A 25,535-nucleotide genomic window follows, 5' to 3' on the forward strand; every position below is an offset into this window, starting at 1 on the left:
GAGACTCACAGGATCCTGGGGGATCAGGATCATGTTAAGCCAAGCCCTAGCAAGTGTCATCATCAAGGCAACTGAGCTCCTAGAGGAAGGTCACTCTACCTGTTTCAAGGACTTGTCAGTGGGGTGTAGGCAGTAAGGAAATGTAATTTTTCATTTCCTTTAGTTTCCCACATTACCATATCAAGCAATTAAGCCTCCTTATATCTTGATGAGGGTGATATTAGGGCTCCAGGAAATGGAGTCCGTAGGTTTCTAGAGATTAGGCTATGGATAAGATTGCCTTTTCTTGCAGTTTACTAAGTTATCCATAAACTGAAGGAGACTCCTGTCCTGCATGGCCATGATCTCTATCAGTCAACCATTTGCTTTCTTTCCTTTCTTCTGTTTTTGGGCAGCCAGGAGTGCCTGAGGACTATCACACATATCCCACCTGGTGGGGAGAGGGGATGCTGTTGGCCTGTACTTTGCTTCAGCTTGACTTATGCTCCCTCATCATCAGTGCCCTGACTTGAACTTTTCTCACCTGGACACAACTAACTACCTCTCCGTCCTGCCCCCAGTCTCATGCTGTCCAAACCTGCCCTCCACACAGTTTCATGAGGCAGCTAAAAGCCATGCCCTGGTGATACCTCTTTAGGGGCTGCCCCTGGCTATAGAACACAGGAGCTCAAATCTGAGCATTGCCTTCTATATTAGTGATCTATTACTGAATCATATTGGGAAATGTAGTGGCTTAAGACAACAGCGAACACTTATTATTTCACATTGTCTGTGGGTCAGGAATTAAGGAATGGCTTAGCTGGATGGCTCTGGCTCCAGAGAGTTTCTTGTGATGTTTTAGTCCAGATGTAAGCAAGGGCTACAGTCAAATGAAGGCATGATTAGGGTGGAGAATTTGCTTTCCTGGTGGCTCAACTTGGCGCTGGCTGTTGGCAGAAGCCTCAATTCTGTATCACATAGATCTCTCCATAAAGTTGCTTGAGTGTCCTCACAAGATGGTAGCCAGCTTCCTTCAGAGTGAGTGATCCAAGAGAAAGCAAGATGGAATCCATGTCTTGTGACCTAGTCACAGAAGCCAAACGCCACCATTTAGACAGTATTTTATGGGTCACATGGGCCGCCCCTCAGGCCATGTGAGAAGTAACTGCATAAGACAGGACTATCAGAGTGAGGATCATTTCGGAGGCCATCTTGGAGGCTGCCCACTACACCTTCCTCTCAAACATGATGTAATCATTCTCACACTTTGTATACCACCAGCACAAAAAGATTTCAAACTCCTAGAACCCACATGCTGTGTCTTGTGTCTTCCATGTTTGTGTTCTTAGGCCTGCAAGATCTTGTCGTCCCTCTTATTTGCCTGATGAAATTTTTCCCAGCTTTATTGAGGTATAATTGGCAAAAACTATATATATTTAAGGTGATGTTTTGATATACTTAAACAATGTGAAATGATTACTATAATCAACCTAATTAACATATCTATTACTTCACACTGTTACCATTTTTCGTGTGTGGTAAGAACACTTAAGATCTATTTTCTTGGCAGATTTCAGGTATGTAGTAAGACGGTATTCTAACTAGAGTCACTGTGCTGTACATTAGATCTCCAGAGCTTACTTGTTCTGTAGAACTAAAACATTATAAATTTTATTTTTAATGTTTATTTACTTTTGAGAGAGAGAGAGAGAGAGAAAGAGAATCTGAAACAGGCTCCAGGCTCTGACCTGTCAGCACAGAGCCTGACACAGGACTCAAATTCACAAACTGCAAGATCATCACCTGAGTTGAAGTCGGACACTCAACCGACTGAGCCACTCAAGTGCCCCAAACATAACTTTTGATGAACATCTGACAACCTAACCCCAGCCTGGCAACCACCATTCTGTTCTCTGCTTTTATGAGCTTGACATTTTTAGATTCCACATATAAGTGAGATCATGTAGTATCTGTCTTTCTGGCTTATTTCAGTTAGTATAATGTCCTCCAGGTTCATCCATGTTGTAAAAAATGGCAGGTTTTCCTTCTTTTTTAAGGCTAAATAATATTCCATTGTGTATATTCATAAATATGCCACATTTCCTTTACCCATGCATCTGTCAACAGACATTTGGGTTGTTTCTGTTGCCTGTTGAATGCTTATCATTCAAAATTGTGTGTCTAAATGCCTGGTTTGGAATGAGAACTCAACACATGTTGATGTAAAATCCAAAGAAGAATGAGACCATATCTGCAGATGAAGTGGTCTTCGTAGGCTCCACACTCCTGCGCAGCGTTGTCTGGAAGCATGCTGAAAGCCAGGAAAGACATTTCGTGGTTCACCTTTTTGAAAAAGAGTATACACATTTTTTTCTGAGAAACCACTAAATCATTATCAGTAAACTTTACCCAAATTTCTAAAAATCAGTGCCAAGAAAAAGGAAGCCCAAAGACTTGATAAAAAGTGTTAAGGGATAGAGAGCGATATCGGGTGTATTGGTTAGCTTATTGCCATAATAATGCAGTGTAATAAACATAAAAACTGAGTAGAGCATACAGCAATGAACATTTGCTTCTGGTGCAAGAATTTGCAGATTGTCTGGAGTGCTTCTGCCTTCTTTGTTGGCTGGGGTGACTCTACCGGTTGGCTGGGGTGGTTCTGCTCCCGGTCCCTCATCCTTCCCCTGTGATTGGTGGGCTGTCTGGTGAGGGCAGAGGCACAAGAGAACATAATGGAGTGCCCCTGCATGCTTCCTGCTCCTAGTGATCACTCGGCCAAAACAAGTTCCATGGCCAAACTCAGAGTCAAGGGGTAGGGAAATCTACTCCCCCTGTGGGGGTGGGAAGACCTATGAAGTTATAAGGGAACAGTCAGGGGTCCAGGGAGGGGCGAATTGGAACCAAAAGTTCAAAAGTTCAATCTTTCAGAGCAAGAAAAGGTCACAATATTTTAGAGAGAAAAAAATTTCTAGCTGTTGGAAGATTGTCTCCGAATCTAAACTTACAAATCTACTTTGAAAATATTCCTATGGGAGTGAAGATTTCAATTCTGTATAAATGCTAATGACTCTGACATTCCTAATGAATATATTATTTTATAATGCACACTTGTTGGACCAGATTTCTGATTTTCCTTCTGAAGTTAGGGAAGAACTGAGCTTCCTAAGGGTACTGGTAACGTTGCTTGCTTTGGGGTCACACGGGGCAGGGTAATGAAATGTGAAATGTGTTGCGGCATTGTGTGGACTCAGAGCTGGTCTCAGAGCCCACTTGCTTGCCTCTCCAGAGCTGCTGCCTTCATGGCCCTATTAGCTCTTAGCTGACTGTCAGCTAAATTCTAGTCGAGCTGGCTAAACATGGCTAAAAATGTATACTTTTTGGGGTGTGTTTGTATGGTAGTAGTAGAATCTTAGAAGCCTAAGGGATGAATCTCCAATGATGGGATATCAAGGAGCCTGACAAGAAAGCTAGTGATTCCTTCTCCAAAGTTACGGGAATCTTCCAGATTGAAAGCATCTCCACATATCACACTAAACCTCCTTGCCAATTTCATGTGATTCTGCTTATTACATTATCTTACTTGTTCTGAACAGCAGTCTTCAGACAAAAGCAGGAAAAGGCTCGGAGAAAATGACTTGGCCTAGACCACACACAAGGGGGAAGAGGGCATCTAGAATCCAAGTTGTATGGTATTAAGTTCTGTTTGTTTCCTTACGCAGATTGTGGCAGAAGCATCTTAAAACCCTCTTCATGGTGTGTCCGACCCTGCCCCCTCCACCGTCTCCCTCCCCTCCCCCACAGCCCTTCTCTTTGCCTCATTTTTCATTTTTTGCCTCTTTATCCTCTGGGTGTCCTGGCCCCATCTTCTGACACATTAGCTAGTGATCCCATCATCCTGAAAGAGGAGTGGGGTGTTTCCCCCCTGGAGCTACTGTTTAATTTGTCAGCCTCCTTTATCCTGAGCCCACTGTGATGGCTGGACTTTATAATAGACCTAGAGCTTTCGCTCTGGCCTCAGCCCCAAATACATTAAATAATTAACTTCCATCACTCTCCTGTGTGTGCCTTATCTCCGCATCATCCAAAATAGCTGATGGCATTTCCTCTGCATCAATAGAAAGCAGAAAGGTCAATTGGTGTTCGTGAAATAAAGATATATATTTTACAAAGGAGCAAGGTAGCAGGGTTCCTTTATTCTCTCATACCTGTGACTACTTCTTAACAAACACCTTCTGACTTCTTTAATCTCCAGCCAGTTTCCACCCACCATCTTGCAGTTTGGTTAGTGGTTAATACCAACCTGGGAGTCACCCCAAATCCAGACTGAGTCTGACTGAAGGAGAAAGTACTTTCCCAATAGTAATAATACAAAGGTACTTTCTTCTAGTCATCTTAAATCCTGCACCACTGCCCTCACTCCCAGTAAACCAAATGAAAAGTGAACCTGAATGAGTTTCTTTTATAAGGCATGGAGTCATGATCCAAGATGGATTTCCCACTCTCCCCCCCACCCCCAGCTTTCTCTTTTTGAAAGCTGATATAATGTATAGCATAAATCTCAGGAGGATAAGATGTTTTCAGTCTGGACCTATCTTTCTAAACATTGTTGGGGGCCAGGATATACCACCCCCAAAATAAGCCGTTTTGATATAAGGATTATTTTGAGCTGAAAACAAGTGAGAAACAGCAGATGCAGAAAAAGCTTTGTGCCTTCCCCTTCCTGCCTAAAACCATACATTTCCTAGGAGAAAAGTGCCTTCCCTGAGCCAGAAAAGCCCATTCTTATCATTGGAGATGGTGTGTCAACCCTGAGAAGGATTATACAAACAAACCTACTAAAATGACCTTTATCTTCCATTAGTTTCCCCCATATATTTCCTCGTTACTGTCCCACAATTTGCCTCCCTTAGGAGCTTAAATCCCCTTCCTTTGTCTTGTTACTTCTCTACAAATTTATTCCTCTTGTCAAATGGTATATAAGCTCTCAGAGCTTTGAGGTTTTCACTTCTTCCTGGAAAGCCCCCTTCTGCCATGTAAAAATATTAACATCAAATAAAATTTGTATGCTTTTTCTGCTGTCAATCTGGTTTTTTTTGTCAGTTCAACTTGTAGGCCCCAGCCACAGAGCCTATAGGCTACAGCTATGACCCAAACAACATGTTCTTAAACCCAGGCTACTGTTCCCTGGGCACATTCATCGGTGAGAGATGGTAGAGGCTACTTGAAATCCGGCTATTTCTTATTCTGACCCAGCAACTCACACAAGTATTCTGTTCTGATGTTATGAAAACCATTAGTGAAAAGATTCTGAAACTTTTATTAACTTGTATAAGTTGCTACTATTTTCTCCTTCTTCTAGATCCATTTGAAATCAGGTTGGTCATAAAAGGATACGGGAGCTTCGAGGAGCTCTTCTCGGAGGTGAGTTCTCCTCCCTGTTACCATGATGGCAATGTCCCGGGTTTCCCAGGGCAAACCTGATCTTCAGTGTTCTATGCTAGCAATGGTCACAGGTTCTGGATTTTGGCTTGAACAACATATCAAGTTCAGAATTCTGCAAAGTCTCAGATTCCGCCTCCGGGAAGCAGCCCATGCTTGAGGCCTATTTTTCCTGTCCCAGACACAGGAGCTGTGAGATAAGCAACATGACTGCCACCTGCCAACCAGGAACAACTGCACAGCATGCAGGGGTGGGGATGGGCGCCATCAGCTCTGGGAAGAGGCAGAGTGAAGATCTGTGCCGGCCCCAACACCCCTCCAGAGTGTGAAGTTGGGAGTTGAGGGAACACAGAGGAGTGATGTTCACAAGCCCTTGAGCATGGCAGAGGTTCACTTAGGTACCCCGTGGTTCGTTTGGCTGCTGGGCAGAGGTGGGAATGGGACCTAGAGCACAGTGGCCGTGCTCCCTTGTCCTTGAACTGACCCCATCAGATTCCCCGAAGCCTAGTCACACTTTGACCTTTTCTCTCCCAAACGCTGCCTCTTCAGAGTATTCACTGTGGGGCATCTGAAGTGTTTGGGCCCTTCTTCCCAGTCCTCACACGACCTTCAGAAATGTTCGTGAGATGAATTAGCCCCAAGGAGAGCAGGCCAGAGTGCTGCTCCAAATAAAGACAGGGGCCACAACAGGAAGAAGGGTCTGAGTGTGGTTCTCACACCAGGAGCGTCAACATCACCTGGCAACTTGTGAAAAATGCAAATTCTCAGCGTCCACCCAGACCTACTGAATCGGAAATGCTGGGGGTGGGCCCTGTCATCTGTGTTTTAACAAGCCCTCCTGGTGATCCTGATGCTCAAATTTGAGAAACACCGACTAGTCTAAAAGGCATTGCATCGTGCTGGGGGCGCGGCATGTGGACAACAGGTGGGTAAGGCCACAGGCCTCTCTGCCTCAGTTTCTTCAACTGTTAGCAGAGGCCGGACACTGAACACTATATAATCTGTGCATCAGATTCACCAGGTAGTTATGTAACAGAGATGTGCTTGGGCCACGTACCTACCCAGAGAAAGGAGGGGGTGGGGCTGGAGATGGCCAAAGGTTCTCTGTTTGACTGAAATTCAGACAGGCTCCTCTGAGCACTCTTTTGGCTAGGCCTCCACCTGGGCCCTATCTTCAGGTTGCTGAGTCCAGCTGAGCAAGAATCCTGTCAAGTCAGTTTATTGAGAATCACCACCCTTGATATCTTATCACCCCGGCCTGTCTTCAGCAAGAGTCCTGTTAAGTCAATGTGACAAAAGTCTCCCCTACTCTAGATGTCTTCTCCTAGTAACTTTATATCCCCAGAGTCCCGCTGTGCCCCATCCCATCCCTGGTTATAAATCTCCAGCTTTCTGTGCTATGTTTGGAGTTGAGCCCTGTCTCTCTCCCCTATTGCAATAGTTCTGAATAAAGTCTTCTCTACTGTTTTGACAAGTGTCAGAATAATTCTCTAACACTATGTTTATACATGTGCATGTTTCAGAAGCTCCTCAAGCAAGTCTGATGTAGCCTCTTGGTTGAAAACCCACATGCGTAGCAGTTAAGAGCATGGGTGGTGGCATCAGAGAGACCTGGGGTGACAGCTCAGCTCAGCTCTGGTAACTGAGTAAATAAGCACATCAGCTAAAAGAGGGGGATAATGTCTCCTCTCTCTCCCCGTCTCTCTCATCAGTGAAAAGATCCAATGACATAAGGTCCTTAAACTTGTAAGCTCAGAGCACAGCACTGGCATGTGACAGGCACCAAATAAATCCAATGTTAGCTGCTCTGGGGAATAATTATTACATAGATGTGTTACATTCATCAATATACTTCTAGATAAGGAAAAGATAAAATAGGTGATTTACTTTATAACCATGGGAAATATATTTATTAGAATAAATGTCTTCAATACTCCATGGATGAGCTTGGAGAATAAATCACAGAAGAGAATTGCTTTTTGGATTTTTAGTCCAGGTCCTTATATATATGCACATCTTGCTTGTTAGCCAGGAAAGGGCAAAAGTGGACCCAAAATGGGTCACCTGAAACAAATATTTGTGACTCCTGGTTAGCAGCTCCGTGTGTCGGAGGCCAGTGTTCAGCGACCTTCAGGAGCCAGCTGGCCACAGGGCACTGTGACTCAAAGCAGACAGGCACCGAGCCTGTCCTCCAAGTGGAAATGGTAAAGAGTAGATGATTCTCCAGGCCATCACGGGGAGGTCCAACCCTCTGGAAGCCCTGAGGGCACGAGTGCGGGAATGCTGTTCAGGAAGCCACGCTTGGTCCAGAAGCTCACCTCAGAGTGTAGACCAAACACCAACTGGCCCGGGGTTCCAGGTACAGGCAGATATGTTTACTACTCTCTAAAGGACTCCCTCCTCTTGATAAGGAATTGAAAGTAGAGATGGTGACTCCAGCTACGTACTCATTTCCCATAACGGAGTCCAGCTATGTGCTGAATGGATTTGTCCCCTTGAACTTGCTTGCGTTTGGCAGTTGTTGGTGTGGGTTCCAGAGTGTGGGCCCTTTACCCACTGTGATCAGCAACTGCTCCTCAAAGTACAGGAGCTGGTCAACTTCAAAACAGTCACTGGCATGAGGCACCACTTTTTCTAGAGCTGCCCGGATCTCGGCTTCGCTGGCATTCTGGTGCCTTGCTCTCTTGAGGTAGTTATAGACCTCCTCAAACACTTGTGCTCCCAGCTTCTGCATGGCTGATCTGCCATACAAGTTAGAAGAGGTAGAAAAGAGTTATGCATTCAAATCGCCCACAAGAAACGTCTTTTTAAATCATTAATTACACAGATCACATTGTGGCTCTGAGATTAGAAATAAAGGGAAAATATAAGACGTGATGGCTCTACTGTGAACACTCAATAGTGTTCAAGAGACCCTTCTTGAATGTCTATTATACACCAGGTGCCTTCTAGGAACTCGGAATACGACATTGGACACATTAGGTAAATTCCTGACTTCGTAGAGCTTCCCTTTTAGGGAGAGAAAAAGCAGAGAAATTAAAAAATACACATGCAATAAAATATCAGGCAGTGCTATGTGCACTGAAGAACAATAAAGCCAGGTGATAGGGAGGGAGAGACAGACAGACAGACAGACAGACAGGCGAGGAGCTGGCCAGTCCCCTGTGAGGAGGTGTCATTTGAGCAGAGACCCACATGAAGTGAGGCCAATACTGGGGGGAGAGAACTGGGGCCCTGAGGCTGAAACATGTTGGAGAAATATCAAGAAGGCTGGTGTGGCTAGTCAGGAGAACAAGGGGGAGGAGGAGAGTGGGATATGAAGTCAGAAAGCCCATTATTAATATTAATAATATTAATGAGAGCAATATAATAACAATGAGGAGGAAGAGGCAAAGGAAAGGTAGGCACTTTCCTATGCACTTAACCTTTACAACAGCTCTGGCAGGAGGCATTTTTAAAGTCCCCTCCCCCCCTTTTTATCAAAAGCATTTTTTAATGTTTATTTATTTTTGAAGGAGAGAGAGACAGACGATGAGCTGGGGAGGGGCAGAGAGCCAGGGAGACACAGAATCCGAAGGAGCCTCCAGGCTCTGAGCTGCCAGCACAGAGCCCAATGGAGGGCTTGAACTGACAGACCATGAGATCATGACCTGAACTGAAGTCGGATGCTTAACCAACTGAGCCACCCAGGTGCCCCTCGCCCCCCTTTTTTTTACAGATGGAGAAAATGAGGCTTAAAGGGGTGAGGGCATTTGGCCAAATTCCCACCAAGACTCATGTTTGTATTTCTGTGCTCAACTCCGGCCCTTGTCCTTTCGTGGCCACAATCTGGGCATCATCATAATAATGTCACACCTGCTACCTTTATTTTGCCTGCGTTTCCCTCGACCTCCAGCTAGGGTCACAGACTAAAGGCCTGTGAGCAAAACTAGGCCCAGGGCATGTTTTTTTGATCAGCACTATGCTTTACATTCTTCTGGTTTGTTATTATTTTTTAGCCTTTTAATGTGGAAGTCTAGGCACAGCCTGTGCTCCCCATTCTCCATTTCTTTACTGTCCTGTGCCCACCTTCCTCATATCATTTTAAAACAGGCTGCTTCTCATGTTTCACCGACCCGCCTGACTCAAGGGCATTCAAGTTTTATGAATTTCACTCTATGGTTCAAAACTGTCATTTTTAATGCCTCCATACTGTTACACTGAATTTATGTGCTGACTTTTACCTAGTCATTCTTCCACCAAAAATTTAGTGTTTTTCACTGTAACACTGAGTGAACATCCTTAGGAACAAAGCTTTTTCATCCAGGGGAATATTTACAGGCATCACATTTCTAGGAGTGAGGCTAATTACAGGAGTGTGTTCCCTCTGTGAAGAGTCATATGGGCATTTGTGATTTCTGTACTTTTCTGTATATACGTTGGGTTGGATTCAAGGATTTAAAAAAGTTTGTGAGAATGGAATTATTAGGTAAAAATGTATAAATATTCTTATGACTTTAACCTTAAGAAATGCTTCTTTATTCTTCATTTCAGTGGATTTGGTGAAATGAAAGGTCAGAGTTTTTGGGGTATTTTTTTCCTAGAATTTTCAAAGCATTACTGCTAGACAGTGCTGATGGTGATGCTGACAGTAACCAGTGAAGGCATTAGTCACAGGCTCTAATTCATTTTATAAGCTGTTATTGATCAGTACTATTCAACACTGCAATCTCCAGAACACAAGCCAAAGGTATTGTGGCAGACAAATGTATCTAGTTTAGAGGCTAGAAATTATAATGTTAAGATACATACATTTTAAATTTTAACTTACTTTTAAACGGTACTTTAGAGTTTGTAAAATACTTTTACATTCATTATTTCAAATGATCCTTGTGAACAAGGCAAGTCATTGAACATCTATCTCTATTTGATGGATGAGAGTAAGTAGGTTGGCTTTTGCAAACTCACACAGCTAGTGGCTGATGGGGCTTAAACTCAAACACAGGTCCTGTAATTCCAAGTGCTGGGGGGATCCACAGCCCTAAGGCCCTGGGCTGTCCGGCTTGAATCAATTTCCCACCTTCTGCCTGGAGATTATCAGGACCTATCCCAGGATACCTCACATCCCTAGTCACCTCATTCACCGCTAGAAACCCAAGCTTGCCTTTTGCTGACATTTAGCAAACCCTGTCACTCCCCCCGTGCATGGATGACTTCGGCGACCCGCCCTCTTTCTCCCATACCCTACTCCTCTCACCATTCTTGTGGTATCATTTATTCTTGGTCTCTCTGACTTTGGCCGTTCTCATATCCAGTTACCGTTTTCTTTACCCTCCTCAGTTGTCCACCCCCACAATCATTCCCTTGACCTCCATGGCACCAAGAACCCTGCCTCTTCTGGAATCAGTTTCAAGCCTTACGCTCTACAACCATCTCTTTATACTCTTCCACCATACTTACTCCAGCTCTTCCCCTTCATGGTCACCTGCAGTCTTTCGGCCTGTCACCTAACACCCTTGACTCTTTCACTCCCCTCTTCCTTTGTCAGACTCCTCTAGCAAAGCTGTAAATTAAATCCAGACATCTACTTACTTATGCCTGTACCTCAACAAAAACATTCCAGGAGAGAAATATCCAATTCTCTAAAAGATCCCATTTAAATAATTACTGATCATAATTCAAAATGGCCCACATCACTGCCCATGATTCTACTATACTTCTCTGGTATGCTTATTTTCCATGGCTCGAAGTAACTATTTCACACCTTCTTTATTCTACAACTTGCTAAATCCCACCAGGGGATGACTTTACCTAATATCCCATTGAGAAAATAGAAATGAACACATAGAGATTCCCCATCTTCTCAGTGCCCAAATTACCCACTTCCCTGAATCCATCACCACTTACTTGGCCTTCCCTCTGTCCCTAGTGAAGGGACCATCCATGCTCCTGTAAAAGACCATCCTCTCTCTGAGTGCTTTGGATCTCAGCCTCTGTCACCATCCCAGTGACCTTCCCTCCAACAGCTATCTTCTTTCTTTTCCTTCTCCTCTATTTCTACGTCTACTGGAGCATACGTATCAGGACAGAATATGATCTAATGCCCCATTTTAAACAAGAAGCTTCTTGGGCACCTGGGTGGCTTAGTCAGTTAAGTGGCTGACTTCAGCTCAGGTCATGATTTCACGGTTTGTAGGTTTGAGCCCTGCATCAGGCTCTATGCTGACAGCTGAGCCTGGAGCCTGCTTCAGATTCTGTGTCTCCCTCTCTCTCTGCCCCTCCATTGCTCATGCTCTGTGTCTCTATCTCAAAAAAATAAACATTAAAAAATTTTAAACAAGAAGCTTCTCTTGACCTCCACACTCAATCAGTTCACTTGCTTCCTGATCTATCACTTTGACCTCCATTGCTAGCAAAGCTTCTTGAAAGGGTTGCATGTGGCTGCTGTTTCTACTTTCTGACTGCACACTCTCTTTTAGGCTACTCCTCTTGGGCCTTAGTCCTCCTTCCTTTCATAAACTACTCTTGTAATGACCTTCATGTGGCCAATTCCCCTGGCATCTTTGTATGTATCTTGACATCTCAGTGCATTCAACAGCTGACTGCTCTCTTCTGCAGACCCTTCCTTCTGTTGCTTTTGGTAACACTGCCTTCACCAGGAGTTTTTCCTATTATGCCGTCTGCTTCTTTTTAGCCTCTTTGGCCTTTGCCTCTTCCTCCTCTACATTTCAGAGTCTCTAATACCATTTATAGACCGAGGACTTCCGGTACGTCCACCCTGTCCTTCACCTATAACTCCAGGCTTGTGAATCAACTGCCCAGTTGGTACCACCAACTGGATATCTAAAGGGTATTTCACTCAACCTCAATATGGTGACAAAAAGAACTCTTAATTATAAGTAAAATGCTATGAAAGTTGGGAAAATAAAACCCCCCACGGAGGAGGAGAAGACACCATCTCACTTGGGCCATAACAGGTGGAGGGAAGCCAGGTGGCAGCGAATAGTGGGAGTGCTGGCAAACCAGTGAGTCAGTTTGGCATGTGAGAAGGGCATGTGAAGAAGTGTGAGAACCAGATGACCACAACAAATGTTAAAGAAACTAGAATCTGACCAGTAATTTCACCTGTTGATGAGAAAGAAGCCCCAAAATGTCCCCTGAAACCACAACAGCTAACAGTTTCTGAATCTTCTCTATGTGCCAGGATCTATTCTGAGCATCTCCTCAGATCATCCCATTAAATCCTATGGATATGATATTGTTATTTCCATGTTACAGATGAGGAAATTGAGATATAAGAGGATATCGAATAACTTGCCCACTGTCATGTAATTTTTAAGAGGTGGAGCTGGGACATGAATTGCAGTAATTTCTCTCCAGGGCTCACTTTTCATCACTGTGGATTCAGAGACCCTGGAGTTGAATATTGACTCTACCTGTCACTGGCCATGTGATTTTGGGCCACCTCTCTGAGCCTTGAATTTTCATATTTAAGTGCAGATTACACACATGCACACGTGCACACACAGACACACATATCTTAGCATAGTACCTGTCACCTACCACATGCTTATTAGCCATTGTTTTATTACCACAAACATTACCATTGCTTTCCTGATGGTGGATTGCACCATAGTCCGATTTCAGTTTAACTGCAGACTTTAAGCAGTTTTGTAGTTTTACCCCTGGTTAAGACACTATTTTAAATATTTTTATCTTCTCTGAATGAATTTGGAAGAAAAAAAAAAAAGACACAAGAGAGCCAGTGGCAGAGTGGAAGTAAAAATAAAAAGTAATTTTGTAGGAATAATCATAAAAACCTATTTTAGCAGAAAGCATTAAGAGAACATAGATTACTCTTCAGCATAGTTTAAGGAAAGCTTGAAAATGATTTTATAGAATATAAGAAATCCCTGAACATCAAATATGTATGAGTCACTGCAGGAACAGAACAGTGCAAATGTATTTCCCCATTAATACTGTGGTCTTAGTGATCATTCAGCACTAATGAGCAGTAGGAAACTTTATCAAGGATGGATTTTGTGCCCCTCCTCTCCACATCTAGTATTTCAAATGGCTGTCTCTGAATCTGGTGGGCAAAGACAGAACAGATCTCTCTACAGAGGCAGACAGCTGCACTGTTGATGCTTGTGTGACATGTGGCACCCTTACCTCCAGAGGACATGTGACTTTCAGACCCCTTTTTGTAAATGGTGCTTGCCTTCTGCTCTGTCCTCCCTGGGCAGTAGAATCTTGAGCGCAACAGTTGGTTGGAGACCCTGGCAAAGCTAACCTTCCCTGTAAGGATTATTTTGTTTGTGACTTATGCACCCTCTGTTGTTCATAACCACTGAACATGTAGATGGATAAATACTGACTAAAACCCCAAATCTGGCTTGTTTACAAGAGATACACCTAAAACAAAGGGCATTGAAAGGTTGAGAGTAGACAAATACATTTAAAAAAAGATATGCCAGGCAAATAACTAAAAGAAATCTGGAGATAGCTATGTTAACATGAGACAAAATAGATTTTAAGAAACAAAGCATTATTAGGATAAAAAATGCCTCTAGATAATAAAATAGTTTAATTCACCAGGAAGAAAAAAATTCTAAACTAGTATGCATCTAATAAAGTAGAATCAAAATATATAAATCACTACAGGGAGAAATAGTCAGAAATGTCCCCATAATATCGGTTTTCAATACACCTTGCTCAGTTACAAATGATAGGTGAAGCTTTAAAAAAATTAGTAGTGATACAGAAAACCTGAATATACTTAATAAGCTAAATGTAATAAACATATATTAGACCCTCTCCCTCCCTGACAATTAGAGAACCCTCATTCTTTCCGGGCTTTCATAACATTTACAAAATCTAACCATATTCTAGACAGCAATTCAAGCCTCAACATATTTCAAAGAATTGACTTTATACAAACTCTAGTTATCTGACCACAGTACAATTGATAGGGATCTGTAACAAAGATATAGATTAAATAGTACTGTGTTTGTAAATTTTTTTATTCTAAATAAATTACGGGTCAATGAAAAAGTGAGGCATGCTATAAACAAACTCATTTTAAGTCAAAAGAAAAGTGATAGGTACTCTAGCATTATAATATTTCAGTGTAAATTTATTCTGACACTCAGAAAACATGCTGTAATATCTCTGCAATGATGCATCTGAGTATTTTAGAAATCATAAAATAGAAAATTCTATTTAAGGGGACTCTTGCTGTTACCTAAGATGTGAGAAGAGAGGGGAGTACTCCTTATGCAGCTCAAATTAAGGAAGAGACTGTAAGTTTGTTTTTTTCTACTGGAGGGAGGGAGGGAGAGACAGGGGGCAGGAACCACCCCTTCCATTAGGTGGGTATCTCAAATTAAAAAAAAAAAAAAGCAAAACAAATGCATATTTTCAAATAAAAAGAACTACATGTTTTCATTCTTTCTCATCTATTTTTTCCTATGCTCCACATCTTTAATCAATTTTATTCTCTTGTTCAAAGTCTTTTAAGTATTTAAGGGATCCTAAAGGTCATGTTAGTCCAGATGCTTCATTTACAGGCCAGTGCTCTTTGGGCTGGATCTCTGTCCTGCCCAGATGGGTGGCAGACACAGGGGAGCTAGAGAAAGCCTCCCCAGGCTTCTGAAGGAGCTCCAGCTTCCTGGAGCCTACCTCCAACATGTGTTTGGCTGATTCCCCAGCTAAAAACTTCATTAAACCACAAGAGAGCACTTTCTCCCCTGCCTATTTTCTCCAAACTCAATCTCTCATCCTTCAAATTCCTTTACTGACTGACCTCCTCTCCTGTTTACTTATAATTTGCAAACAATATATTTTATCTCATCTATTTATTTACCCATCAATATTGACTGCTCTGTGTGCCTTCTAATTATCTATCTCTCTCAGGAGCTTGGAAGAAGATGCCCAACAAAAATATCCTCATTTTTTAAATTTATTTTTTTAAGTGTATCTATTTTTTAGTAATCTCTGTACCCAACTTGGGGCTCAAATTCACCACCCCGAGATCAAGAGTCTCATGTTCTACCAACCACGCCAGCCAGGTATCCCTGTCCTCACATTTTAAGTATTATTTTAATTTTGCAACAATCTCACACTTAGAGAAAAGTTACAAGTATAATACAAAGAACCCTTTTTTTCACTGAGCCTTTTGAGAATAAGTTGCTAACCTGATGCCCCTTCCCCTTTATACTTGGTGTGTATTTTCTACAAATAAAGACACTCTATTACATAACCACAGAATAGCCATTAGGATCAGGAAATTAACACTGATACATTACTGTCATCTAATCCTCTAATCCATTCAAGTTTCCCCAGTTGTCTAATAACGCCCCTTATTACAAAAGGATCCAGGTCAAAATAATCACGTGCTTTATTTAGTTATCATGTCTCTTTATTCTCCTTCAATGACTATTTTGTAGACTGTCCCTCATTTTTGTGTTGCCCTTGCTTCTGGGAGTTACTGACTCCCACCCTCTGGCTATCTCTCTTTTTATATATTAGCCTGAAAGATAGGAGTAGAACTTTCCATTATTTTGGGACATTATTAGAAAGCTCCAGCTACACCAGTTCAAGAAGTTTTGCTCTTCTCTTGGGTCCAAAAAAATGCCTTGGTAATAATAGTATCTTGTTACTTTCAGGTGCCTAGTTGTTAATTCATCCCTATGGCTTTGTTCCCTGTATTCAGTAAGAAATAAGGGATCCTCATAGGGAAAGGAAGTAACTTGTGAATTAAGTTTCCAGAGACTCAAGAAAGAATGCCCTGAACATTCTGCTCACTTTGTATCTACACTTGAACAACAGGTAGAAATCTTATAGTTGTCATGCCCAACTGAATTTCCAAGCTTCCTCCCAAAATATCCTAATGCTGCAGCCTTCCCCATTTCTGTTCATGTCAGCTCCTCCTGCCTTCCAACTACTCTGGCCAAAAATCTTTGAGTCATTCTGGTTCCTCACTTTCTCTCCTACTCCAGTAGTCCAGCATCAATCATAACCAGACCGGTTAGTAAATCCTATCAGCTCCATTTTCAAAATGTATGCAGGACCCCCACACTTCTCACCATCTCCATCACATCTGCCCTGGTCCAAGCCACCACACTCTCTCACCTGATTGTTGCAATGGCAATGGCATCTCAGTTGATCTTCTGCTCCTACCCTTGCTCCCCTATAGTCTGTTGTCAATTCAGCAGTCAGAATGAGTCAGATCCCTTCACTCCTCTGCTCAAAACCCTTTCTTGGGCTCCCCATCTCACTCAGAGTGAAGTCAAGGTCCTTCCAGTGGTCTACAATATCCCGAACGATCTTCCCACCATGCTCTCCAAATTCATTTCCTCCAAATTCATTTCCTCCCCACCTCACTCCATTCCCCCTTACTGGCCCCTTGCTCTTCCTTGAATACCTCAGGCACATCCCACCCCAGGGCCTTTGCACCTGCTATTCCCTCTGACAAGAATATTCTTTCTCCAGATATCCATATCTCCCTCATTCATCTTCTTCAGGTCTGTGCCCTCATGTGATCTTTTCAGAGAGACCTACAAGACCACCCTTTTTAGAAATGTAACTTTTACCCCCATTCTGCACTATTATCTTTCCCTGTTTTGTATTTTTTTCTTTTAGCATTTGTTACTTTCTAGCACAATCTGTTCTTCCCTAATATTTTACCATCTGTCATTACCCCCACTACCAAATATAAAATCCATAGGGCACGGATTATTTTCATGTTTCTTGTTCACTGATCCCATTACCTAGAACAGTGCCTGGTATATAATAAGTACACAATAAACACATGTTGGATGAATGAATAGATGCTTTGAAAACCAAGTAGAAAAGGAATACGGTGATACCATATATTTTTACTTAAAATATATGCATCTCCAGGGTTTGTTCCAAGAATTAGCACATAATGAAATTGTAACCTAATTTTGCAAAGTATAAGATCACTTTTGTGATCTTTGGTTGTTGTTTTTCAAGATAAATCACCAATCAAGTGTAGCTTTCAGTATTATTATACTTCATCCCTATTTCAAATCGAATGGCTTTATGGGGCCTATACAATCATCCCTGGATAAAGATGAAAGGACTGAGCTTCATGCTTGACACACGGGGCCATCTGGAAAGCAACCGAAGTCTGCCCCCAGCTGCCAAAAGCCCCCCTCCCTGCTGCCCATGTGAGGCCTTGGAGAAGGAGAGCTCCAGAGGCCCTCAGCACCTCGGAGGGAAGGGATGGCCAAATCAGCGCTGTTTGACAGATGTCACCGTCTGCCATGCGAGTTAAATAAGGCAGAGAGCAGCAGCTGAGGGGATGTTAGCCTCCTGGTCCAAAGGACATTTTAGTGGAGCAGCAAAAAATGTTTAACACGTTCCCCCCTCCCAGAAAAACAGCAAGCAATTTCTCTTCAGGGAGAGAGAAGGAATGAGCTCCCACCAGTTCTGGTAGGTCATCAGGTTGAAAAGCTCCCTCATCCCTTATCTGTTTAGACAAGCTAACAGAAAAGTGTCTTCCCTTCCTTGGAGCTTACTTGCCTTGCGGATCACTTCTCTACCCAGTAGAAGCTCCCTGATGATGGCTACATTTACAGTTTTATTTTCTGACTAACTAACCACTTGAGGAAAAACTAAAAGCAAAGGGTTTTGTTTGTTTTCAGGTTGGCTCCCCAATGAGTCTTGAAGCCTTGGGGACAGAGTCTTTCTTTTCTTTTCTTTTCTTTTCTTTTCTTTTCTTTTCTTTCTTTATTTTATTTTATTTTATTTTGTTAATTTCATTTTATTTTTAAATTTACACCCAAGTTAGCATATAGTGCAACGATGATTTCAGGAGTAGATTCCTTAGTGTCCCTTGCCCATTTACCCCATCTCCCTCCTACACCCCCTCCAGTAACCCTCTGTTTGTTCTCCATATTTAAGAGTCTCTTATGTTTTGTCCCTCCCCCCCCCCCCGTTTCTATATTATTTTTGTTTCCCTTCCCTTAAGAGTCTTTCTAAGTCACTCTCGCATCCAGTGTGGTCCTGGCACCAGGCTGCACCCGACTTGTTCGTTCAGCACATTTTTAATGAACACCTGGTACATGCCAAGTGCGGGGAACGCTGCCATCAGCTTGTGGCCTCACAGAACTCATATTTTAGTGGGAAGATGACAGATATTAAACAAGGAAACAAGGTTTTTATCAGTGCTGCAAATAAAATGAAAAGGAAATGGAAGACAGAGTGGCTTGCCCAGAAAAGGGTTTGGACCCCTAGGAAGAGTGGGGGTAGAAACGATGGTTGGTGCCAGCCCCCTTTTGACCACCAGGCCCTGTCATGTGAACCAGCACCCTCCTTTTTTGGGTCGGCCCCCACTTCAGAGGAAACATTTGTGGGGATGTGGCGAGAGTACAAACAGAGGCCCAAGTATGTCCAAATGATGAAAAGTTATGAACCAAGCTAACAAACTGTTCAATAAAATATGATCTACTTCTTACCCAAATTAACTTTCTAAAGACCTGGAAGGCCAGGTCTGCATTCAGCATTCTCAAACTCCTCAGAGCTCTGCATCAGAATAGGGCAGAAGGGGTGATCCCGCCCCTGGCCCTTTGTCCCCAGATGTCAGCCTGTCCCCTTGTCGTCTAGTCTGGCTCTGTTTCTGGTTGTGAGGGGGCGATTTGCATACACATTTGATACCTCTACCCCTATGTCCAGGATTCACCTATGCTTTCTTCAGATAGCCCTCCTGTGATCTGCCTCAGGGTTAGGGGAGCCTTAGGGGCAGCCCAGACCACCCATGGGAGGAGAGTAGAGGCCCTCTGAGGTAGAGGCCCACAGATTCCGCAAATGGGTTTGGGGCCCTCTGGAGGAAAGAATTGTAGGGCCCCGGGTAACTAGGGCTTGGTGTAGAAGAGGAGAAACAGGCTTTGAGTATGCAAGTCCCCTTGGCCCCATGGTCTCCTTGCTTTACAGGGAAGGATATGGCTGGAGGATGACCATACTGGTACCCTCTATAGCACAGACCCAGTATCCCCCTTTTGCCTGGGGCTAGGGTGGTACTGGAGGAGGGAGGCTACTCTTGCTAATGTAATTAAGAAAGACCTCTCTGAGGGGTGGGAGCAGGGCGGACATTTGAAGGGAGACCTGAATGGTAAGGACAAGTGACCCCTGCACGACTCCCAGGGTGTGGGAGAAGAGAATTTCCCAACAAAGGGAAGAGGAAATGCCCTGTCACCATAAGCCCTATAAGGAAGAAAAGAAGGCAGTAGTGGTTCGGGCCTGATCCGGAGGAGGAGATGACAGGACGCGAAGACAGATGGTTAGGCAGGGGCAGGCCCTGGAGGAATCCGTAAGGAGTCCTCCATCTTGATGCAATGGGTGGCCATTGGGGGACTGACATGATCTGAGCCCTGCTATAACCATAGCATGCTGGGGGCTGTGCAAAACAGATGAATAATAAGGAACCACTGTCAAGAGCAAACCAATAGAAGCACTGCACAAAGCGGTCCAGTGCCCTTTATGTAAGGGTCCTAGCGATTAATTCTTCCCCAAATTTCAGAAGGAAGAAAAACTCAACTCTCCTACTCTCCTGGTTTTTGTAGCTCGTCGGGGTTCTCCTCTTGTGCAGACCACCTGAAAGCACAGAGCTGAGCTGGTGCTTATTTCCAGAGTTGACTATTCATTTCTCAATCTGGCATCCAATCTCAATTTTATATCTCATTACCCATATGTTTTCTCATAGACTTTCCTCAGAACAGCATGAATTATAAGTAAATGGCAATAGTAATTACATATACAAGTAATTGCGGCTCAAGAGACTGATATCTGACCAATAGTGCTTTTGGCAATTGTACACCGAAGTGTTTTGTTTGTCTGGTGTATTGTAATTGCAGGGCGGGTAGCAGGAAGATTCCAGTGTGTGCTGCTGGCCTTGGCTACTAAAAAATTATAGCAAAGGCTCGAGATAGTCTTGCTGAGACTTGCTGAGCAAGTTTGTTGAGACTGTTTCCAATCTCTACAAACAGATTTGTGCTATATCTTTTCATGATCCTCCTAACTTTATTATAAGGATGTATAAAATGTTTGTACTTTCGACAAAAAGTATAAAGCATAATACAATGAACACTCACATATTTAACTCCCAGTGTAAGGAACCAAGCAATAACGAATATAGCTGAAGCTCCCTGAATTCCCTGCCCAAATCATAAACCCCTTCCAGTCCCCAGAGGTCACCACTATTTTGAATTTGGTGTTTTATCATCACCGAGCATTTAAAAACTACTTTTACTATATAAGTGTGGCTCTTTGGAAATAAGTAGAACTGCTTTGTATGGTTTTACATTTTGCGTGGTATTTGACGTATCCTTGCCCCCTTTTGCTTAAAATTGTTGACATTTATCCCCTTCACTTCTGTAGTTCATTGATTTTCACTGTGTGCTGTTCCATGACTATTTCTATATTCGTTCACCTGCTGAAGTATATTTTGGGTTGTTTCTGTTTCTCCCCCACCCCCTGCCCACCTTTACTAATAAGGCTGCTACAAACATTCTTGCACGCACCTCCTTGGATTCACTATATCTTAAATTACAAAACATAAACACACCTGGGAAACTCAGCTCTTCAGACACAGTTCTGACCTGACATCATTATTGTCAGATTGGTTTCCCATCACTCATATTTGGTCCATTATAATAGCATCAAGATGGATGTTTATAATAAGAAGATATATTCCAGAGAGGGATAGAATGATTTAAAAATTAGAACTTGGAACTTTTGAAAAGCCCTGTAAGTTACCAAGGAGTTCATCTAGTCAAACACTTTCATTGTATAGACAAAGGCAGAGATTCCAGAATGGGACTAAGGACAGTGGGTCCTATCCTGGGCCCCCAGTGTGATGGCCATACATATGAAACATAGAAAAAGTAAATTCCCTTGCTTTTCCTTCTATTCACTAAGCCCCCCTAAACCATGCACCATGAAATGTTGACTGCTCAACAAAGTCCTTCTTAGCTGAATTATAACTGTGTTTCCCTTGATCAATTCAAACCACATTTTTTATTTTTCAAGTCATTTTTACCACGGCTTTGCTGAAGTAGAAGCAAAAGACCTGAAACTAACATAAATTTCCTATTCAAACACAGTAAGAACAATTGAATTTGCAAAGGAAAATAAAAAGAAATCACAAAGGAAAAGAAACTAGAACATTAATATGTTTGGAAGAATTTGTTGGGGACAAGATGTGGGAAACTATGAGTTTCCTGGGAGAAGAGTGAATTTCAAAAGCTGCCTGTCATTTGGTGAGATTCTCCAAGGGCTCCCTCCTTGACCAAACTTTAGTCAGTCCCTACCCTTGATACCTAACCTAGTTCCTATTAGTAACTCTCCATACGCTGACCCCACTAATACTGCCCGTTGACCATAAATCCCCTGCTCGTGTGTTGTGTGGGGCTGAGTTCAATCTCTCTCTCTCCCCTGTTGCAACAGTCTTAAAAAATCTTCCTCGCCTGTTTAATTCTGTTATGTGCAGTTTTTCTTGGACAGATTTACCTCTCAATGCAGAGAGGATCCAGACTGTCACTGGGTCCCACATTACAAGCTGTCCATGTTTGCAATAACCTGAGACAGTCTCAGTGTGTGCCTGGCATGGGAGTATAATCACCAGTGGTACCCATTCCACTGTCAAAAGTGCCCCAGTTTGGACAATAAATCATAGAATTACCCACACATGGTGTGAAATTTACTGGCTAAATTGTCATCGGGACTCTCAGTGCCAAGAGGACCTGCTGGACTTTTAAAATGGTGCTACAGCAATTCAAAGAACAAAAGAGAGCAGACTCCTTAAATGAGAACACTCCTTTCCAGTCCTGACCCCTGAGGCATAGTTACATTAGAATTGTATCATTTTATGTCTAAATTAAAACAGTTCTGCATAAACAAAAAATGATGATTTTCATCTCTTTGTCTCTCAAACATGTTCATACATTGCCTTTATTATACCTCTCCTTCGATGACTATGGAGGGGTTTATCACAGCACGCTTACCAGAAATGTGACATGCATTCCAGAGCAATGAGGAGAGAGGGAGGGAGGAGACAGAGACACCAGGAAGGCCAATGTGGTGCCGGCCTTAGGAAAAACAACTGAGAATGGGGAATCGATACCTCATTCTCCCATGAATTGCATTAAAAGGCTGAAATGAGTTTGCAAAACAATAATCGAAGCTGACAGCTGCTCTCGACAGGTTGGGACAAATGAAAATTGAGCTGGGCTTTCACATGCTGTGGGGAGCGGGCAGGACAGGCAGGAACCTCCTAATGCCTTTCACTTGGAAACACTGGGTTTCTTAATTGTCTCCTGTCCTGAAGCCAAAGGAGAAGATCCCTCATTAAGGTGACGTTTGCCGAGTGTTTTTGAGAAATGGACGTTTTAGCTCCTTTCACTTGTTTGAAAGTATCTGCAAGAGGCCCATATCGTGCAGGGCTTCCAGGAGTCCAGTGGGACAGGAGAAGTCAAACTCCATCAGCAGGATCTCAGGTAGGGGCCTTCAGGCACAGGCCGGGGTGGGGGTGGCAGGGGGAAGGGCTGGGTCAGATAATCTCCAAATTTCATCCTATTGGGAAAGTCTATGATTCTGCCTCAATGGACTCGGCATGGGTTTGTTAACCCCGTTTTATAGGTAGGAAGATTTGAATGAGGAAAGAGCAAGGACACTGAAGGGGAGCTGAGCCTCCTGACTCAGCTGAGCTCAGTATGAGACCTGAAAGATGAGACTGTTGATTTAAAAAAAGGAGACTGTTGATTTAAAAAAAAAAAAGGAGTTGGGGCACCTGGGTGGCTCAGTCGGTAAAGCGTCCAACTTTGGCTCAGGTCATGATCTCATGGTTTGTGGGTTCGAGCGCTGTGTCAGGCTCTGTGCTGCTAGCTCAGAGCCTGGAGCCTTGCTTTGGATTCTGTGTCCCTCTCTCGCTCTGCCCCTCCCCTGCTCATGTTCCATCTCTCTCTCAAGAATAAATAAAACATTTAAAAATTTAAAAAAAAAAGGAGCAAAGGCCATCAGGTTGCTTTACTGAAACCTCACCATTCAAAACGGGGTCCTGCCTGCAGCATCACATCTCTGGACTGCTGGTTAGAAATGCAGAATCTTAGATCCCACCCCAGACCTGCTCAATCAGAATCCGCATTTAACAAGATCACAGTGGATCCAAAACCTTTAAGATGCAGCAAAAGTGGTTCTAAGAGGGAAGTTTATAGCAATACAGGTCTATCTCAAGAAGCAAGAAAAATCTCAAATAAACAACCTAACCTTACACCTAAAGGAGCTAGAAAAAGAAGAACAAACAAAACCCCAAAAAACAGCAGAAGGAATAATAAAGATTAGAGCAGAAATACATGATACGACACTAAAAAGACAATAGAACAGATCAATGAAGACAGGAGCTGGTTCTTTGAAAAGATTAACAAAATTGATAAACCTCTAGCTAGAGTCAATAACAACAAAACAACAACAACAAAAAAAAAACAAAAAAAGAGAGAACTCAAATAAACAAAATCACTAATGAAAGAGGACAAAGAAAACTGACACTACAGAAATACAAATAATTGTAAGAGAATATTATGAAAAATTATATGCCAACAAACTGGACAACCTAGAAGAAATGGATAAATTCCTTGAAATATATAACCTCCTTAAACTGAAGCAGGAAGAAATACAAAGTTTGAACAGACCAATTACCAGCAACGAAATTGAATCAGTAATAACAAAGACCCCAAACAAACTGAAGTCCAGGACCAGACAGCTTTAGGTGAGTTCTACCAAACATTTAAACAAGAGTTACTACCTGTTCTCAAATTCTTTCAAAATATAGAAGAGGATGGAAAACTTCCAAAATCATTTTATGAGGTCAGCATTACCCTGATACCAAAATCAGATAAAGACACCACACAAAAGAGAGAACTATAGGCCAATATATCTGATAAAAATAGTTGCAAAATACTAGCAAAATGAATGCAACAATACATTTTAAAAAATCATTCACCATGATCAAGTGGGATTTATTCCTGGGATACAAGGGTGGTTTAATATTTGCAAATGAATCAACATGATATATCATATCAGTAAGAGAAAGGATAAAAACCAAGCATTTGACAAAGTACAACATCCATTCATGATAAAAACTCTCAACAAAGTAGGGTTGTAGGGGACATACCTCAACATAATAAAGACCATATATGAAAACCCCACAGCAAACATCATACTCAGGAAAAATGGAGACCTTTTCCCCTAAGGTCAGGAATAAGACAAGGATGTCCACTTTCACTACTTTTATTCAACATGGTGTTAGAAGTTCATGAGATCAAGTCCCGCAGAGCCTGTTTGAGATTCTCTCTATCCCTGTCTAAACAAACAAACAAACAAACAAACAAAGAAACAAACTTAAAAACAAACAGGGGCACCTGGGTTGGTTAAGCATCTGACTTCAGGTCAGGTCATGATCTTGCAGTTTGTGAGTTTGAGCCCGCTTTGGGCTCTGTGCTGATAGCTCAGAGCCTGGAGCCTGCTTTGGATTCTTTGCCTCCCTTACTCTCTGCCCCTCCCCTGCTCATGCTCTGTCTCTCTCTCTCAAGAATAAACAAACATTAAGAAAATTAAAAAAATAAAAATAAAAGGCAAGGTACTGAATGGAAGAAGAAATTTGCAAATGACATATCCGATAAAAGGGTTAGTATCCAAAATATATAAAGAAGTTATACAACTCAACACCCAAAAAACAAATTATCCAATTAAAAAATGGGCAGAAAACACGAACAGACATTTCTCTAGAGAAGACGTACAGATGACGGACAGACACGTGAAAAGATGCTCAACATCACTCATCATCAAGGAAATGCAAATCAAAGCTACAATAAGCTATCACCTCACACCTGTCAAAATGGCTACAATAAAAAAGCACAAGAAACAACAAGTGTTGTCAAGGATTTGGAGAAAAAGGAACCCTGTGCATTGTTGGTGGGAATGCAAATTGGTGCAGCCACTGTGGAAAACAGTATGGAGGTTCTTCAAAAACTTGAAAATAGAACTACCCTATGATCCAGTAATTGCACTACTGGGTATTTACCCCCAAAATACAAAAGCGCTAATTCAAAGGGATACAT

The 25,535-nt window shown here is 42.5% G+C and overlaps 1 protein-coding gene across 10 annotated transcripts in view; it reads right to left on the minus strand.

Moving 5' to 3' along the window:
- Nucleotides 1-2,026: 2,026 nt before the first annotated feature.
- NEK11 (NIMA related kinase 11) overlaps nt 2,027-25,535 on the minus strand; it is a 291,065-nt gene continuing 267,556 nt past the window's right edge. For 5 of the 10 annotated variants that reach the window (XM_042998263.1, XM_007087384.3, XM_042998265.1 and 2 more), the window contains one exon: nt 7,303-8,159. In XM_042998263.1, coding sequence (XP_042854197.1) covers nt 7,889-8,159 — 271 coding nt within the window. In that variant the 3' untranslated portion in view covers nt 7,303-7,888. The other 5 variants (XM_042998270.1, XM_042998274.1, XM_042998267.1 and 2 more) reach the window with 4 other exon arrangements.

The sequence above is a fragment of the Panthera tigris genome, chromosome C2 (assembly GCF_018350195.1).
Source record: "Panthera tigris isolate Pti1 chromosome C2, P.tigris_Pti1_mat1.1, whole genome shotgun sequence".
Taxonomy (NCBI): Eukaryota; Metazoa; Chordata; class Mammalia; order Carnivora; family Felidae; genus Panthera; species Panthera tigris.